This window comes from Silurus aristotelis, assembly GCF_946808225.1.
Source record: "Silurus aristotelis genome assembly, chromosome: 25".
Lineage (NCBI taxonomy): Eukaryota > Metazoa > Chordata > Actinopteri > Siluriformes > Siluridae > Silurus > Silurus aristotelis.
In genome coordinates, this window is record NC_139598.1 from 341,059 (window position 1) to 358,558 (window position 17,500).

At 43.4% G+C, this 17,500-nt stretch overlaps 1 protein-coding gene across 6 annotated transcripts in view; it reads left to right on the top strand.

Annotated features, from left to right (window-relative positions):
• Window positions 1-17,500, top strand: part of pld1b (phospholipase D1b) — a 26,497-nt gene that overhangs the window by 8,870 nt on the left and 127 nt on the right. For 2 of the 6 annotated variants that reach the window (XR_014531487.1, XR_014531488.1), the window contains exons 2-27: window positions 881-1,051; window positions 2,136-2,299; window positions 4,100-4,242; window positions 4,363-4,468; window positions 4,990-5,055; window positions 5,162-5,220; window positions 5,316-5,408; window positions 5,727-5,879; window positions 6,028-6,177; window positions 7,217-7,300; window positions 7,781-7,862; window positions 8,248-8,358; window positions 8,460-8,648; window positions 9,624-9,834; window positions 10,731-10,862; window positions 10,945-11,063; window positions 11,337-11,450; window positions 11,557-11,667; window positions 11,747-11,835; window positions 12,572-12,685; window positions 12,903-12,952; window positions 13,707-13,841; window positions 13,945-14,098; window positions 15,226-15,343; window positions 15,575-16,690; window positions 16,865-17,500. The exon at window positions 16,865-17,500 is cut by the window's right edge and continues 127 nt beyond it. Coding sequence is in view for 2 of the 6 variants with exons in the window: in XM_083529170.1 (XP_083385296.1) it covers window positions 904-1,051; window positions 2,136-2,299; window positions 4,100-4,242; window positions 4,363-4,468; window positions 4,990-5,055; window positions 5,162-5,220; window positions 5,316-5,408; window positions 5,727-5,879; window positions 6,028-6,177; window positions 7,217-7,300; window positions 7,781-7,862; window positions 8,248-8,358; window positions 8,460-8,648; window positions 9,624-9,834; window positions 10,731-10,862; window positions 10,945-11,063; window positions 11,337-11,450; window positions 11,557-11,667; window positions 11,747-11,835; window positions 12,572-12,685; window positions 12,903-12,952; window positions 13,707-13,841; window positions 13,945-14,098; window positions 15,226-15,343; window positions 15,575-15,799 (3,120 nt within the window). In the remaining 4 variants the exon portion in view is untranslated. Of the gene's footprint in view, window positions 1-880; window positions 1,052-2,135; window positions 2,300-4,099; window positions 4,243-4,362; window positions 4,469-4,989; window positions 5,056-5,161; window positions 5,221-5,315; window positions 5,409-5,726; window positions 5,880-6,027; window positions 6,178-7,216; window positions 7,301-7,780; window positions 7,863-8,247; window positions 8,359-8,459; window positions 8,649-9,623; window positions 9,835-10,730; window positions 10,863-10,944; window positions 11,064-11,336; window positions 11,451-11,556; window positions 11,668-11,746; window positions 11,836-12,571; window positions 12,686-12,902; window positions 12,953-13,706; window positions 13,842-13,944; window positions 14,099-15,225; window positions 15,344-15,574 lie in introns of all 6 variants that reach the window. The other 4 variants (XR_014531485.1, XR_014531486.1, XM_083529170.1 and 1 more) reach the window with 4 other exon arrangements.

The following is a 17,500-nucleotide window of genomic DNA, read 5'->3' on the forward strand; positions in this document are numbered from 1 at the left end:
ATACAGACGGTGCACTCATGAGCTGGTATCTCATCAGGGTTGCACATGATGTAGATGTTTAGCTCCAGAGCTCAGCTCCAGGTTTCGCCAATCACAGAAACCTGATTTATATTCTGTAACAGTGTGCTGAGATGTTTCTCCTTCAAATAGTGATGCAGCTGTTTTTGTACACACTGGAACTGAGCCACACTGTAACACACACACACACACACACACACACACACACACATCGTGCTACATGATGCATCTTTTACACCTCTGACCCAAAGGCAGAAGTTGTTTATTTTTCAGAGCTCTTAAATGTGTGTGTATGCGTGCGTGCGTGTGCGTGTGCGTGTATGTGTGTGTGTGTGCGTGCGCGTGTGCGTGCGTGTGTGCGTGCGTGTGTGTGTGCGTGTGTATGTATAGGCATGTTTGCACGTGTGTGTTTTTGTGATCATGCAGCACATGTGTTTGTGGGCGTATGCAGTTTTTGTACACGTGTTTGTGTGTGTGTGTGTGTGTGTGTGTGTGTTTTTGTGTATTACTGCTTTACAGCAGTTCTCTCATGTGTGTACCTGAGCTGGAACTTGGAGAACATCTGGGTGAAGTTTCTTCAGATGTTTTGTAAGCTGGATGAGAAATAAGATTTGAAAGATCTAATGATCTCAGCCTGATGTGATGTTCTTGCTCAGGATCATCCAGAGTTTATTAATAACTCAAGTGTTACTTCATTCTGAGAATGAATATCATCAGGCCTTGTGTGTGTGTGTGTGTGTGTGTGTGTGTGTGTGTGTGTGTGTGTGTGTGTGTGTGTGTGTGTGTGTGTGTGTGTGTGTGTGTGTGTGTGTGTGTGTGTGTGTGTGTGTGTGTGTGTGTGTGTGTGTGTGTGTGATGGTAGGAGAGCTCTGGCCCGGACTCTGGATGTTAGCCATGGCTCAGCAGGACCTCAGCACAGCCAGCACACTGCAGCTGGTGGCCACAGACATGACCGAGATCATGGAGAACCTGGACACACGTGAGCTGGACATTGGAGAGGATGAGTTTGAAGGACCAGCAGCTAACAGTGCAGGTAGGAGGAGGAGGAGGGGAGAAAACAGCAGTTATACAGATGTTTAAGATTCTTTAACCTCTTAGCCTTCAGCGGGCACCTGTGAGAAGATACTCCAGTGTTCTCAGGTGTTAAAAATGGAGAAGAGAAACATGACTTTACATCATTCTAAAGCTCTGAGCCTCAAGCAGCGATTTCAGATCTTTTCTGTTTTTCAATGGAAAACGTATAAAGAATGTATTTGCTGAATGTGTGTAATGTTTATTCTTTTGTTTACGTCACAGACCTTCGGCTGGTGTTTATATTTCAGAATAACTTAAAAAAACGGCCTCTTGGTGGTAAAAACATCAAACATGGCTGGTAGAATATAATAATACAAAATAAAACAAACAGTAAAAGAGTCGGAATCTCGGGTGGAGTCTCCTCATGGTTTTATCATCACCACCTTTCATTTCAAACCTTTTATTCCCAGACAGTAGTATTATGGGAACTAAATGACTGATGGAAAATGTAGTCAATAAGTGCAGGATTCTAACGAGATATGGGAGGATTTTATTCCCCATGTGTGAGTCTTAGTTTTATTCTTCTTTATAAACTCTTACTGGTCAAACAAACAGATGTTACGGCGTATACGTATACGGCGTGCTAACTGCACTTTGTTTACAAAAAAAAGAAAACAAGGAAAAAATGGACATTCAAAAAAGTAGTTTTATGGGAGATTTGCACAAAGCAGCGATGTGGGAAATATTCTTGTGGGCGGAGCAACAACAGAGACGTGGAGATCTGCATAGAGATGCGCTTTTACATCTGTAAATTACAAAATACCTCCAAGTTTTATACCATGTTATTGCTTTTAGTGCAGTAAAGCTCAAAGTGTCTTCTTTCTATAGATATTGTGTGTGTAGCACGTTTTTATCAGGAACTGTTGATATTTAAAGTTAGGTAGAGCATTTTATCTGTGAGGCCCAACATCTGTGGCGAAGGCTAACGGGTTAAGGTTCCTCCATGTTCTTCATTCTGTTCTCTCCTTTATGATGTGTGTATGATGTTCTCTCCAGCTTTATGGAGTAGCTGCAGGATTGTAAGCTCTGCTTTGTGGTTGTAGAAGCTCGTGTTCCGTTCTCACTCATCTACAAGACGATTGGATTTAAAGATCAGGACACTCGAGTTTTCATCACATCATCTCCCATCACTGCCAAAATCCTGGAGGTGGAGCGTTTCACTGCACAGGACCGCTTCAACCGCACCACCCAGAGGAGTGTGTCAAAGGTCAGAGAGTGTGTGAGTGTGTGTGTTTTCGAAATCTAACACTGCCAGGTTGAGTTGTTACTCATGCTCACGTTCCTGTGCCTATGAAGCTGATTTTATCTGCTCTCACACTATCTTCATCCTCATTCTCCTCCACATTCCTCTCCTTCTCTTCCTCCTCTTTATTCTCCTTCTCATCCTCCCTTTTTTTTCTCCTCAATCTCTCCTCCTCTTTTTTGTCCTTCGCTTCCTTCTCCTCCTTAATATCATCATCATTCTTCTCCTCCTCCTCCTTCTGTTCCTCGTCATCCTCTTTCTTCTTCTACTCTTCCTCATTTTCCACCTTCTCTTCCTCCTCTCCCTGTCTTTCCATATCCTTTATTATCCTTTTCCTCTCTCCTCATCCTTTGTTTCTTCTCCTGGTTATGTAAGAGAAGGCAGACGTGTGAACACGTCACAGGCGTATAAATAATCACATGTGAGTTGTGAAGTATAAATGAAGAGCTGTAGCTGGTCGTCTGTGGTGTGAACGCTGCACTGCCTACGAGCTGCTAATCTCAGCACCAGCTTCATCACCATCACCAGTTACTCAGCTTTTATTCCACACAGGAGGAATATAAAGTGGTCTAGTGAGACTCTCTCACAGTGACTCAGAGTCCATCCAGGTCAAGTTTTCTCAGAAATACTGAATCTACAGAAAAACCACATGATGGAATCATCTTCAGGGTGGTTTTGGAGGCACAATAAGACCAGGAGATCACCACACCTCACCACACCTCACCACACCTCACCTCACCACACCTCACCACACCTCCCTACACCACACTACACCACACCTCACCACATCTCACCACATCTCACCACACTACACAACACTACACCGCACCTCACCACACCTCACCTCACCACACCTCACCTCATCACACCTCACCTCACTACACCACACTACACCTCACTACACCACACTACACCTCACTACACCACACTACACCACACTACACCACACTACACCTCACCGCACCACACCTCACCACACTACACTACACCACACCTCACCACACTACACCACACCTCACCACACTACACCACACCTCACCACACTACACCTCACCCCACCTCACCACACTACACTACACCAAACTACACCACACCTCACCACACTACACCTCACCCCACCACACCTCACCACACTACATCTCACCACACTACACTACACCACACCTCACCACACTACACCTCACCCCACCACATCTCACCACACTACATCTCACCACACTACACCACACCTCACTACACCTCACCACACCTCACTACACCTCACCACACTACACCACACCTCACCTCACCACACTACACCCCACCTCACCACACTACACCTCACCCCACCACACCTCACCTCACCACACTACACTACACCAAACTACACCACACCTCACCACACTACACCTCACCACACTACATCTCACCACACTACACTACACCAAACTACACCATACCTCACCACACTACACCTCACCCCACCACACCTCACCACACTACATCTCACCACTCTACACTAAACCAAACTACACCACACCTCACCACACTACACCTCACCCCACCACATCTCACCACACTACATCTCACCACACTACACTACACCAAACTACACCACACCTCACCACAGCGTGTTTAAGGATGTAGTAATAGATATTGATATCATGGTGGTTTATCGCTCAGCTCTTTGCTGGTCTGTAGAGAGTAAACACTCGAGAGTTGAGGTGAATAAATATGGTGTTAATCAGTAAGGTGACGTGTGGTGTGATGACGTCTGCATTGCAGAAAATTCCTGCTGTCTTCAGGATTGAAATGAGGCATGGGAACTTTACCTGGATAGTGAAGAGGAAGGAGAAGCACTTCATGGAGCTGCACCGAGAACTACGGACCTATAAAGCCTTCCTGAAGATTCCTCTGCCCTCTCGCACGTGAGCTCACACCCTCTCTCACCTGCATTCATACCTGTTTCTCTTCCTGTTTGTGTTTATGTGTGTGTGTGTGTGTGTGTGTGTGTGTGTGTGTGTGTGTGTGTGTGTGTGTACACGCAGTCATACACAGCGGAGGCAGACAGTCAGACAAACACGTCCGATGCCCACGTTACCCCGCGGCGGAGGAGACGAACTCGTCCGAGAAGAGCAGGTGTCCAGCCGGAAGGTCAGTTTACACATCACACACTTCTATTAATACAAGAATGCAAAAGTTTGTACACCCCCAGGAAATATAAATATATATATATATATATATATATATATGATGAATAATGATTTAATAATAATTTATTCAGAATATTTTTACAGATGTCTTTAATCAAAATAAAAACAGGGAACTGATATCAGGTGTAAAGTTTGTGCCCCCCACCACTCGTCCTCCCCACATCCACTCCTCACCTGGTTTTTCCATAAACTGATTTAAATATTATTTCATAACTTTATCAGGTCTGTGGAAACAAAAGGGTATTTCCACGGCAGAAGAATTTCCTGTTGTTATTGTTGTGCTTCAGGACACACACAAGCTTAATTTTCCAATTCTATTTGTAGATAAATTATTTACTGTAGATAAACTGTGTGTTTTTTGGAATCTGAGGCCACAGAATATTTATATTCTTATATATTAATATTGTTGATGTTAATATTGTCCTAATTTGTATAATTGTGTGATGTGATGTGTTTTAACAGCGACAGCTCGAGGATTATTTAAACAAACTGCTGAAAATGCCTCTGTACAGAAACTACCACGCCACAGTAAGTTCTGTCTCCACATCTGGAATAGTTACCATACAGATGTGTGCATAAAGTAGAGGATGTGTACAGGCGTGTCGTGTATCTAATGATACGTGTTCCACATTAGATGGCGTTTATCGATGTGAGTCAGCTGTCCTTCATTTACGATCTGGGACCAAAAGGCTTGTAAGAATATTTGTATAATTTTGTAATAATTAAAGTACAACATTAAAGCTGTAGATTTGAGTTGCTAATGATGTAATATCCTCTTCCTGTTTTAGAGAAGGTATGGTTTATAAAAGATCAGGAGGTCACAGGATTCCTGGACTCAACTGCTGCGGTCACAGTAAAGTGTGTTACCGCTGGTCCAAACGGTACCTCATATACTTTACTTTATTATTTATTTTATTGATTTCATTCTGTACATATTTACTGTGTTTATGCCTTAAATGACAGCACAGGGTTTATTTCCAGTACAAACATTACTACAGTAGAGTCAGAATTGAGTTTTGCTCAGAAGTCACACACTGTAATCACGATTAAAGGATAAAACACTAATGTTTTAATTGATAACTTGAATTTATATAAAAAAATACTATGATTAATATCATAAATAATGTACTATAATTATGTTACTATTTTTCTTATACGCGTGCGTGCGTGTGTGTGTGTGTGTGTGTGTGCGTGTGTAGTTGGTTGGTGGTGAAAGATTCGTTCCTGCTCTACATGAAGCCAGACTCAGGTGTGATCTCCTTCGTTCTCCTGGTGGATAAAGAGTTCTGTGTAAAAATGGACTCTAAAGACACTGAGACGAAACACGGAGTTCGTGTGGACAGTCTGTGCAGGTTCACAATTCTCACACACACACACACACACACACACACACACACACACAGCAGTGTCAATAATCACATAGACCTTATGATTGTGTATTAGAGATTATGGTTGTTATGATGGACAGAACCTGTATGAGTTCTTATTTCTGTTCCTCAGGAACCTGGTTCTGAAGTTCTCCAGTTTCCGTCACGCCCGCTGGTGGGGTCAGGCCATCGATGAGTTTGTGCGCAAATATGGCAGTGCTTTCCTCCAGGGCCATCGCTTTGGTTCCTTTGCCAATGTGCAAGAGAACATCCTCTCCAAATGGTAATTTCCAATACATTACACTCCATCTGTGGAGCCATCACCACCAATCACAGGCCATCACCACCAATCACAGGCCATCACCACCAATCACAGGCCATCACCACCAATCACAGGCCATCACCACCAATCACAGGCCATCACCAGCCATCACCACCAATCACAGGCCATCACCACCAATCACAGGCCATCACCACCAATCACAGGCCATCACCAGCCATCACCACCAATCACAGGCCATCACCACCAATCACAGGCCATCACCAGCCATCACCACCAATCACAGGCCATCACCAGCCATCACCACCAATCACAGGCCATCACCACCAATCACCGTCACCAGTCAACTGATAAACAGAATTGTGATTGAATTGACACTGAAAAAAGGAAAATAAAAGGTGTTTTATTTGAAATGTTATTGAAAGCAGCAGAATTGGGTTTTGGTGACATGTTCTCAGAAAGAAGGTTTACTCCTGGGGTTTCTCCAGATAGTTAAGGCTTTTAGGTTCCTTTAATGGTTCTCTCTGCAGAAGTGTTCCAGACTTGACCTTTTTTCCAAAGTGTATTATTTACAGGTGATGTATAACTTACATGTAAGATGAGACTTTAGAAATGAAGCACAGGTACTTAAAGCAGCATGATGTTGAAAACGGCATGGCTGTGGATCTGCTTCAGTGTTTATGCAGTAACCTGAGAGAACAGAAGTGAATGTGATCCTGTGGTGGTGATCCTGCACTGACCCACACAGAAACATGAAAATGAGACCCTGGCGCTGGAACACACACATTCGTCCTCACCGAGCTCGCTTTCCATATCACTCTTCATCCTTAAACACATTTATATTCAATTCCACAGCTATTTCAGTACACAGGGGTCCTCACAGGTTCCTCACAGGTTCCTCACAGGTTCCTCACGATTCCTCACAGGCTCCTCACCAGGTTCCTTGTGTCCGTCCAGGCACTAAACCCTGAGCTGGTCTAAGGACTGTTTGTGTCCTCATGATAATATAATGATAGTGTCTGTGTAAATGTGTGTGTTTCAGGTATGTAAACGGGAAAACGTACATGGAAGATGTAGCTACTGCACTTGAGGGGGCTGAGGAGGAGATCTTCATCACAGATTGGTGGTATGTGTGTTACAGGCTCAGGCCTGTTAATTATTTGTCTGATGTAAATACACAAACACATGAAAGTGTGGAGTTCACATCAAACTTCAATCAAGTGTTTCAATTCATTACAAAACTGCAACATTCCAACATCTTGTACAAGAAGATGAAGAGAACAGCAGAAAACATTATCAGAACACACACACACACACACTCGCAGAGGACAGAGTGATGATCAGATCGTCTTTCAGTCAGACAGTGGGTTTAAGTTACAAATCTGTAAGTCAATAAATCCCACACAGATGTGTCTGATCTCGCTGTGTGATGTGTCTGATCTCACTGTGTGTGATGTCTGATCTGATTGTGATGTCTGATCTCGCTGTGTGTTTTGCCCAATGTGATTGTCTGTCTATCTGATCTTGCTGTATGTTGTGTCTGATCTGACTGCGTGATGTCTGATCTGATTGTGTGATGTCTAATCTCGCTGTGTGATGTTTGCAGGCTGAGTCCAGAGATTTTCCTCAGAAGGCCGGTGGTTGAAGGAAATCGCTGGCGTCTGGACTGCATACTGAAGCGCAAAGCCGTGAGTCTCTACTGCAGATCTGATTTCTGCTTAGATCCCACGTCTCAGGATTACTGTGTGTGTGTGTGTGTGTGTGTGTGTGTGTGTGTGTGTGTGTGTGTGTGTGTGTGTGTGTGTGTGTGTGTGTGTGTGTGTGTGTGTGTGTGTGTGTGTGTGTGTGTGTGTGTGAATAAATTAATTCATGTATCTCAAATAAGGAAGTGCAGAAATGTTCCTCAAAACATCAGAACCTTCTCACACATTACATTCTTATTGCTCACAAATCTATTTGTTTGTTTGTTTGTTTGTTTGTTTATTTGTTAGCTCATGGAGAAGGTTCCTTATCCTGCTGGAAGGTCAGATGGTTGTGTATTTGAAGGTTTTCTCTCTGCTTTGTGGTTTTCAGCAAAAAGGAGTTCGGATATTTGTTATGCTCTATAAGGAAGTGGAACTGGCTCTCGGGATCAACAGTGAATACAGCAAGAGAACGCTGCATCAGCTTCACCCCAACATCAAGGTACAACCAGAGGAGGAGGAAAGAGAAGAGGAGAGAAGGAAATGGAGTGAAGGATAAAATAATAAATAAGTGTTTTTATTTATTGATTTTTTTTTCTTCAGGTGATGCGACATCCTGATCACGTCTCCTCCTCCGTCTATCTGTGGGCTCATCACGAGAAGATTGTGGTGATCGACCAATCGGTGGCCTTTGTGGGCGGGATCGATCTGGCGTACGGTCGCTGGGACGATCGAGAACATCGACTTACGGACGTGGGGAGCGTGACGAGGACTTTGAACACGTCTGCAGAGGTGAGTAATACGTTACATAACGTATGGAAGGAGTCTCCAGTGTCAGAGCTTCAGAAGAGTCCGAGGTAAAGCTGTAACCTTATGGTTTGTGATGCTCTGCACAGAGGGGGTTTCTATACAGTTCCTCATTAAGATGATGAGTTAAGCGTCTGATTAACATCACAAGAGGGACATTTCACTCGCATTCCACATCAACTGTAACTAAAAGAAGATGCTGAAAACACAAGTATCCTGAGCATTCTAGACATCGTGCCAGCTCAAGTTGTGTCCTACCTCTTGAAGATTTCAGACCTTCAAAGAGAAGATTCTGACCCTGTGAGGAACCCTTTAGAGATGTACCAGCTCCAGTTCTCTTAATCAATACTCAAAACATCATTTCTCCATCATGGAACATTAAAGGCTCAGCATGGAGGAGATGCTGTTGAATCTATAATGATCTTGAAGCTAATTTATGAGTTGCTCAGGAGCTCCTGGTTCCACAACTTCAACTGACTGTAGAAGACTGTAGAAAGGACATTAAACATAATTACACACTCTGGTGCTCATGATATTTCTCACTTTATGGTGTTTGTAATGTTTTAATGACACACTTGGTGTCACCCTGAATCTGAATCAAAATCTGAATCAAAATCTGAATCTGAATCTGAATCAAAATCTGAATCTGAATCTGAATCTGAAAGGAATTTGTTTTGGTGACAGAAGCACATTTATTTATTTATTGCACATTTTTATAAAGAAAAATAAAGTATAATTGCACAGAAAGGTACAGATTTATAGGTTGGTAAAAAGTAGTATTGCACATATTTATTTGTATTGAAGAATGATGAGGGTGGTTCCTGCTTGTGGAACACATCCCTATTTTTGCTGTGGAGAATAAAACACAATTCTAAAAAAAACTTTTGTAGGAAAATAAATCCACGTCATCACAACACAGTGGTGTATTTCATTACTAATGTACCTGTGTGTGTTTCTCAGAGTGTAACAGAAGCTTCTCACTCCATGGCATCTCCTTCTAACGGTCCTGTTCAGAGTAACGGCAAAAACTCCGCTAGGGATCCAGAAGATCTGCCCAAACTCCGGGGTTATGGAAAAACCAGAAAGAGTCGCTTCAGTATCAGGAAACGCCTGCAGAGACACGGCCTGGCGCACGCCGGCAGCATCAGCAGCAACGAGAGCTCAGAGGAAAGTGAGTTCACCATCATCATCATCATAAACTTCTCCCCAGCCTCGGCTCCTGAACACAGTGGGTCGCTGTGGGTTTATAAAGCTGGGGACTGGTTGACGCAGGTCTCAGGAACACGCTTGTGAGGAGGTTGTTGATGGTCTTCTGATTCCAGTCTCAAATTTTATTTGTATTAGTAAAGATGGTATGATGACTGAGAACAGGATCGGATCAGAACCAGCCATAGAACGGTGGATTAGATATCTGAGAATAAAAAAGGAATATGATCCTGTGTTTTTCATTTTTCAGTGTTTTGTTGTTTTTGAGGAATCATGGACAGGTTTGAGATCAGGATTCCGTAAAAGCTGTCAGTAGATCCTTTCTCCACTTCTCCACAGGTTTCTCAAACAGTATTTGCAGCAAACAGAATTTAATTCCACTGAAATGGATGGAGTTAAAAGTTCACATTCCCTCGTGTCTGTCTCAGCCTGGTGAGTGAAGCTCACTGAAGACCTCACTGAAGAGTTTCCTCCTGAGTGTTTCTTCTGTTCCTGGTTGATCAGTATTTATTATGGTTCAGAACATCAGGATCTGCTTTGATTGCTCTGAACTTTGTGTGGTGTTGTAGTTCCTGTCCTAGTTTATTCAGATGAAGAAGATCCTGAATAAACACACTAATCTTTCATTTAAGTGTGAGGGTGTGAACACTTTTGCACGTTCCTGAAGCAGGTGTGTTTGAGATTCTCCTGGAGATTAAGAGGATTGAGATTTGGTGCTCCCTGTTCGAGGTGTGTGTGTGTGTGTGTGTGTGAGAACTGCATGGTGATCCTCCACTCAGTTCTGTGTGGTTCTGTTCTGGACAGAAGCTCAGCCTCATGGTTCTTGTGTCTGATTTATTTCTGATGTTCTTATTTTTTTAGCAGAAGCAGAATCTGCCCAGGACCTGCAGGCCGACGTCATCGGTCTGATGGGGAACACACGTTTCTGGCACGGGAAAGATTACTGTAACTTTGTGCACAAGGACTGGATTCAGCTGGACAAACCGTTCGATGGTAAATCATCTACGTGTTCACCTTTCGATTGTGACCGACGTCCTGTACGTGCGGTTATTCACTAAATTCGTGACTGTTTCAGATTTTATCGACAGACACATCACTCCCAGAATGCCGTGGCACGACATCGCCTCGGTGGTTCATGGGAAAGCGGCGAGAGACGTCGCTCGCCATTTTATTCAGCGCTGGAACTTTACCAAGGTATCGAGTCACAAACGGTCACATCATTACAGATGTGTGTGAAAACAGCTGTGTCTCTGTAACCTGAGTGGTTTCATTTTATATTATTTATAGAACACTTTAACACTGGCCAGTGTCTCAAAGCAGCTTTTTAGGTTAGAAAGTAACTTCTCATTGATCTTCTGGGAGTGAAAATGAGACTCGTAGTTGAAACCGGACACAGAACGAGAGAATCATTTCAGTGCCTAAACCCGTCCCTGATCTTTTTCTCTCTCTCCTGTATGGTGTGTTTAGATTATGAAACCCAAGTACCGTTCTCTCTCGTACCCGTTCCTGCTCCCCAAATCCCACACCACCACCAACGAGATCAAGAACCAGCTCCTGGGCTGCGTTCACACCAAAGTCCAGGTAACAGCACATCTTCAACCCTGAGCTCTACACAGGGCTGGACTGAGATTCTCAGTAAAACGTGTGTGTGTGTGTGTGTGTGTGTGTGTGTGTGTGTGTGTGCCAGTTGTTACGCTCGGCAGCTGATTGGTCGGCTGGTATAAAGTACCATGAAGAGTCCATCCACAATGCGTATGTGCATGTGATTGAGAACAGTAAACACTACATCTACATCGAGGTGAGCTGAGCTGCTCCTCTTCCTCACGTGTCCTTTATCATTTACACGTTTCTGATCAGCTGACGCTCGTCTCTTTCAGAACCAGTTCTTTATAAGCTGCGCTGATAACAAAATCGTCTTCAACAAGATCGGAGACACCATCGCTCAGAGGATCATCAAAGCCTATAGGTGAGCTGATCTTCTCTAACATCTGGCCTGGAACACCTGGAATCTGACTGTAGATATTAAACATGGTCCTGCCTCTGAGTGCTGTAGAGTCAAGGTCACACATGCTGTCTCAGATTTCAGCCCTGAGGTCACCCTAGTGTTATTCTTCCTTCGCTTTCTTCTTCTTCTTCTTCTTCTTCTTCTTCTTCTTCTTCTAGCTGGAATGTTTACAGCAGCCATTAGAACCTTCAGGTAGAAATTTGGAAATTTGTCTCACTGTGAAGAGTCTCAGGAACATCCTGATTAATCATGATGGCATCTTCAGAGTAAACCTCACTAAAGTTCTCAAATAAATTCTGTTATACTCCAAACCGTCTGCTGGAAATGTGCTACAGGAAGTGTTTTTACATTAAAGATGGCAGGAATCTTCAGAGAAATGTGCTGAAGTTATGCAACAGATTTCTTCTCAGCACCTCCTACTGGTCAGAAGTTACAATAACATGCTAGAAATGTTAACATCTAAATCTATTATTGTTCCTCATCCATCAATTTGACTTCCTGCTGCCCATTTGTTCCTCCAGATCTTTCCTCAAACAGTCTGAGAATTCCACCACACACACACACACACACACACACACACACACACACACACACACACACACACAGTCACTAGTGTACAGGTGTGTGTCTGACATCGTGTGAGTGATGAAGCACGTCCTCACCTTAATTCTTTCTGTGGTGTTTCTTGAACCTCCAGAGAAGGTACGAAGTACCGCGTGTATGTCATTACTCCTCTCCTACCTGGATTTGAGGGAAACATCAACACCGGAGGAGGAAGTGCCCTCCAGGCCATCATGCACTTCAACTACCGGTAACACAAGTACAGTGTGTAGGATCAGTTCAGTTCTGTGTATTAGTGTGTGTACAGGTGTGTAAAGTGTTTGTGTGTATGATTGTGGATATGTGTGTATGTAAGTGTAATGAATGTCATGAATGAGAGTGTATTTGTGTGTATTGTGGTTGAAAGATTGGCGTTCTATTTGTTTTCTCATGTTTTGTGTAAATGTTGTTGTTGATGATGTTTTCAGGACGATGATCAGAGGAGAACATTCCATCGTGTCCCAGCTGAAGAAAGAGAGTAAGTGATAAAGGATGTGTGTGTTGTGTCTTTGGTGTATATGGTGTGTGTGTGTGTGCGGTGTAAACACATCACATGCTGGTGTTGTGACTTTCTGGTGTGAAATGTGAAATCTCCATCATCTCTGTGATGATCATTTGAACAGTACGAACTTCCTCAGCGTTTGTTGCTGATTGGGTTGGAAATGGTACGATCTGGACTGTACCATCCGCCTGTTCAACACTAACAGCTCTTCATTTCTTACTCCATCCAGTTTATTTGGTTTGAAGAATCTCCTCTCTGACACGTCCTTAACTTCTGTAAAAGATACTCTGTGGACATTATCACGTGTTTCTTCATGTCTGCACACTTAATGAACTTCATGCTAATTAATTAAAGTGTTTCAGTGTGAACACGAGACTGAAATAAAAGAGGTCAAGGAGGAAAACAGATACATCACCAGTACACACACACACACACACACACACACACACACACACACACACACACACACACACACACACTCATAATGTGGAAATGAACCGCTGCTAATTAACATCAGAACACATACCTGAGACTTGTGTGTGTGTGTCTCTCTCTCTCTCTCTCTCTCTCTCTCTCTCTCTCTCTCTCTCCTATCCTCTTTCACTCTCTCTCCTCCTCCTCTTCTCTTTCTCTCATGCTCTCTCTCTCACTTTCTCATCCTCTCCTCTTTCATTCTCTCTTACTCTCTCTCTCTCTCGCCTCCTCCTCTCCTGTCCCTCTCTCTCTGTAGTGGGAGATCAGTGGATGAACTACATCTCGTTTGGAGGACTGAGGACACACTCTGAACTGGAGGGGAAACTGGTGACGGAGTTGATTTATGTCCACAGTAAAATGCTCATTGCAGACGACAACATGGTGATCATCGGTCAGACCACTTCCTCTTTCACTCTTTTCTTTTATTATCATTAACGCTATACAGAAACCTCCGTGTGAGGAGGAGCATTATTTCCTCTTGTCTCTCTGTCCAGGTTCGGCGAACATTAATGACCGCAGCATGCTGGGAAAGCGTGACAGTGAAGTGGCAGTGGTTTTTGAAGACACAGAATTCGAGAAGTCTGTGATGGATGGACAGGAATATCAGGCAGGACGATTCGGACTGCAGCTCCGTCTCGAATGTTTTAGGTGACTTATTATTTTTTCTTTTTTTTTTTTTTAAACTGGAACAATAATTTGAGAATTGGTGTAAATACGTGCAGTGTTTAATATGTAGTGCCCCCCGCAGTCTCAAATATGAATTACAATATAAATAGAAATGGTTTTCTGCATCTTCTTCTTCTTTCGGCTGCTCCCATTAGGGGTCTCCACAGTGGATCATCCGTCTCCACACCCCCCTGTCCTCTACATCTGCCTCTTTCACCCCAACTACCTGCATGTCTTCCCTCACCACATCCATAAACCTCCTCCTTGTTCTTCCTCTTTTCCTCCTTCCTGGTGTCTCCATCCTCAGCATTCTCCTACTGATATACCCCATGTCCCTCCTCTGCACATGTCCAAACCATCTCAATCTCACCTCCCTCACTTTGTCTCCAAAATGTCCTACATGCGCCGTCCCCATAATAAACTCATTTCTAATCCTGTCCATCCTCGTCACTCCCAACGAACATCTCAACATCTTCAGCTCTGCTCCCTCCAGCTCCACCTCCTGTCTTTTACTCAATGCCACTGTCTCTAATCCATACAACATTGGGTTCTCTCCTTTCCCTCAACCTGTAATCACCTCCTGGTGGAACCACCTTCACTTCACCCGGGGGGTTTTGAATGACTTGGTTATTATCTTCTTTTGGAAAAAACAGACTGGCAGCTTTATGTTCTTCTTATTAAGTATAAAACACACGTTTACATTAAAATAGTGAACGTTTTCTTCTAAAGGAACACAAGTACAGGTATGTGTTAGATCTTTAACGATTCAAAGAACTTTTCCATTTCTGCTTTTCTACACACACACTAATACATTTATACTTTTAATTAAAGTATTAACACGTGATCTAATATCGATAGCATTTAATGATATTAAATGTATATTTTAAATGTATATAAATGTTTATATGTTTATAGAAATGTTTTTTTAATCATTTATACACAAAGACTAAATGAATGACATGAATGTTGATTAACTCTGTAAATGTGTGTATTTGTGATTCTTCTGTTTTTACTCTGGAATCTATTTTACACGTGACAGAGTAATAAAGTGCGTGTGGACGTCGTGGTGATTTTCTCTCTCAGGTGTTAAATGTGTGGATGTTTTGCAGGACGATTCTCGGCGCTCACACAGACTCCAGCATCGACGTCTCGGACCCCATCAGTGAGCACTTCTACAAGGATGTGTGGATGACCACCGCAGCTCGCAACGACAGCATCTACCAGAAGGTCGCCCACCTCCAGTTATTGGTGTTACACACAGGGATATAAATTAGGAATAAATCATGAACACCTGAGAAACGGGAATCTGTTCAGGGGCGTGTGAAGGTTTCAGGTTGTGAATTAAGAGTTTTACATGTTTAGAAAGGGAGCACAAACTTTTAAACAGTATTTGAAGTGGGTATGTTGGTGTGATGTACAGTGATACTGAGACAGACCCTGGTGTCTCCTCCTCTGTAGGTGTTCCGCTGTCTGCCGTCGAGCGACGTGAGGATGATCCTGGAGCTGGAAAGATTTCTGAACATACCCAGTTTGGATAAAGAAGATCCTCTGAAAGCTCAGGAGGAACTGAAGAAGGTCCGAGGCTTCCTCGTTCAGTTTCCTCTTCACTTCCTATGCGAACAGAACCTTCTCCCACCCATCGGTTCTAAAGAGTCCATGGTGCCCATGGAGGTGTGGACCTGAGAGACAGAGGCTTCTGAGCCTCGAGCCTGGTCATGTGACTGTGTGCTGATTTGTGATATGATTCTTTCTTTAACACTATGCAACATGTACGACAACAAACACTCAAGAGAGGAACTTTACCTTCACACATTCCACACAAAACCTTTTCCTTTCTTTATTCGTCACAAAAATGCCTGTTTTTTGCTTTTGTTTGTTTTTTTGCTTTACATTTCTGTGGCCTCGGACGTGTTAAATACAAAGTGCCATACGCCGTGTGGGGTGATGGGTATGTGGTGGAGTGTTTGGGGTATGTATGGGTAAGTGTGAGGTATGTATGGGTATGTGGTGGGAGTGTGTGGGGTATGTATGGGTAAGTGGTGGGTTATGTATGGGTAAGTGGTGGGTTATGTATGGGTAAGTGTGGGGTATGTGGAAGTGTGTGGGTATGTGGGGGTGTATGGGTTTTGTGTTGGGTATGTATGGGTAAGTGTGGGGTATGTATGGGTATGTGGTGTGAGTGTGTGGGGTATGTATGGATATGTGGTGCGGTATGTATGGGTAAGTGGTGGGTTATGTATGGGTATGTGGGGAGTGTATGGGTTTTGTGTTGGGTATGTGGTGGGGTATGTGGGAGTGTGTGCGGTATGTATGGGTAAGTGGTGGGTTATGTATGTGGAAGTGTGGGGGTATGTGGGGAGTGTATGGGTTTTGTGTTGGGTATGTGGTGGGGTATGTGGGAGTGTGTGGGGTATGTATGGATATGTGGTGCGGTATGTATGGGTAAGTGGTGGGTTATGTATGGGTAAGTGTGGGGGTATGTGGGGAGTGTATGGGTTTTGTGTTGGGTATGTGGTGGGGTATGTGGGAGTGTGTGGGGTATGTATGGATATGTGGTGTGGTATGTATGGGTAAGTGGTGGGTTATGTATGTGGAAGTGTGGGGGTATGTGGGGAGTGTATGGGTTTTGTGTTGGGTATGTGGTGGGGTATGTGGGAGTGTGGGGTAAGTGTGGGGTATATGGGAGTGTGTGGGGTATGTATGGGTAAGTGGTGGGGTATGTATGGGTAAGTGTGGGATTTGTGGAAGTGTGTGGGGTATGTGTTGGGTATGTGTTGGGGTACGACCTGGTCGTGGCTTTGTACATCACCTTATTTAAAGTATTCCACTTTCCCGGATGTAAAATCTGCCATATTTCCTTCTCTGCACTGACGCGCCTCTGATGACGCGCCTCTGGAAGTTGCAGACAGAATCGGCACGTTTGTGACGTCGTGTCACGTGTTCACACACGTTCCTGCCTTTAATAATTAACAGTAACAATAAGCGAATCTTTATTCATTTTAAAATCCTTCTTCACATATTTATAGATTTTTCTACTAATTATAAACTTGAAATCAGCAGCAGATCAGAAATTCAGCACTTATTCACAGCGTTATAATAAAACTTTCAGATTAGTCAATAAAATCCTGAAAATGATCTGATTAATAAATAAACTCACTTCTGACTAACAAACTAAATAACATGTGATACATTTCCTGTAAAAACACGACTTTAATAATAAAACATTCCGTTCAGATGTTTAATATTATTGACGTGAATGTGTTGGGCATCATTACACACATTTTAATCAATCAACACAGAGAAACGTGTGTGTGTGTGAGAGTGTGTGTGTGTGAGAGAGAGAGAGTGTGTGTGTGTGTGTGTGTGTGTGTGTGTGTGTGTGTG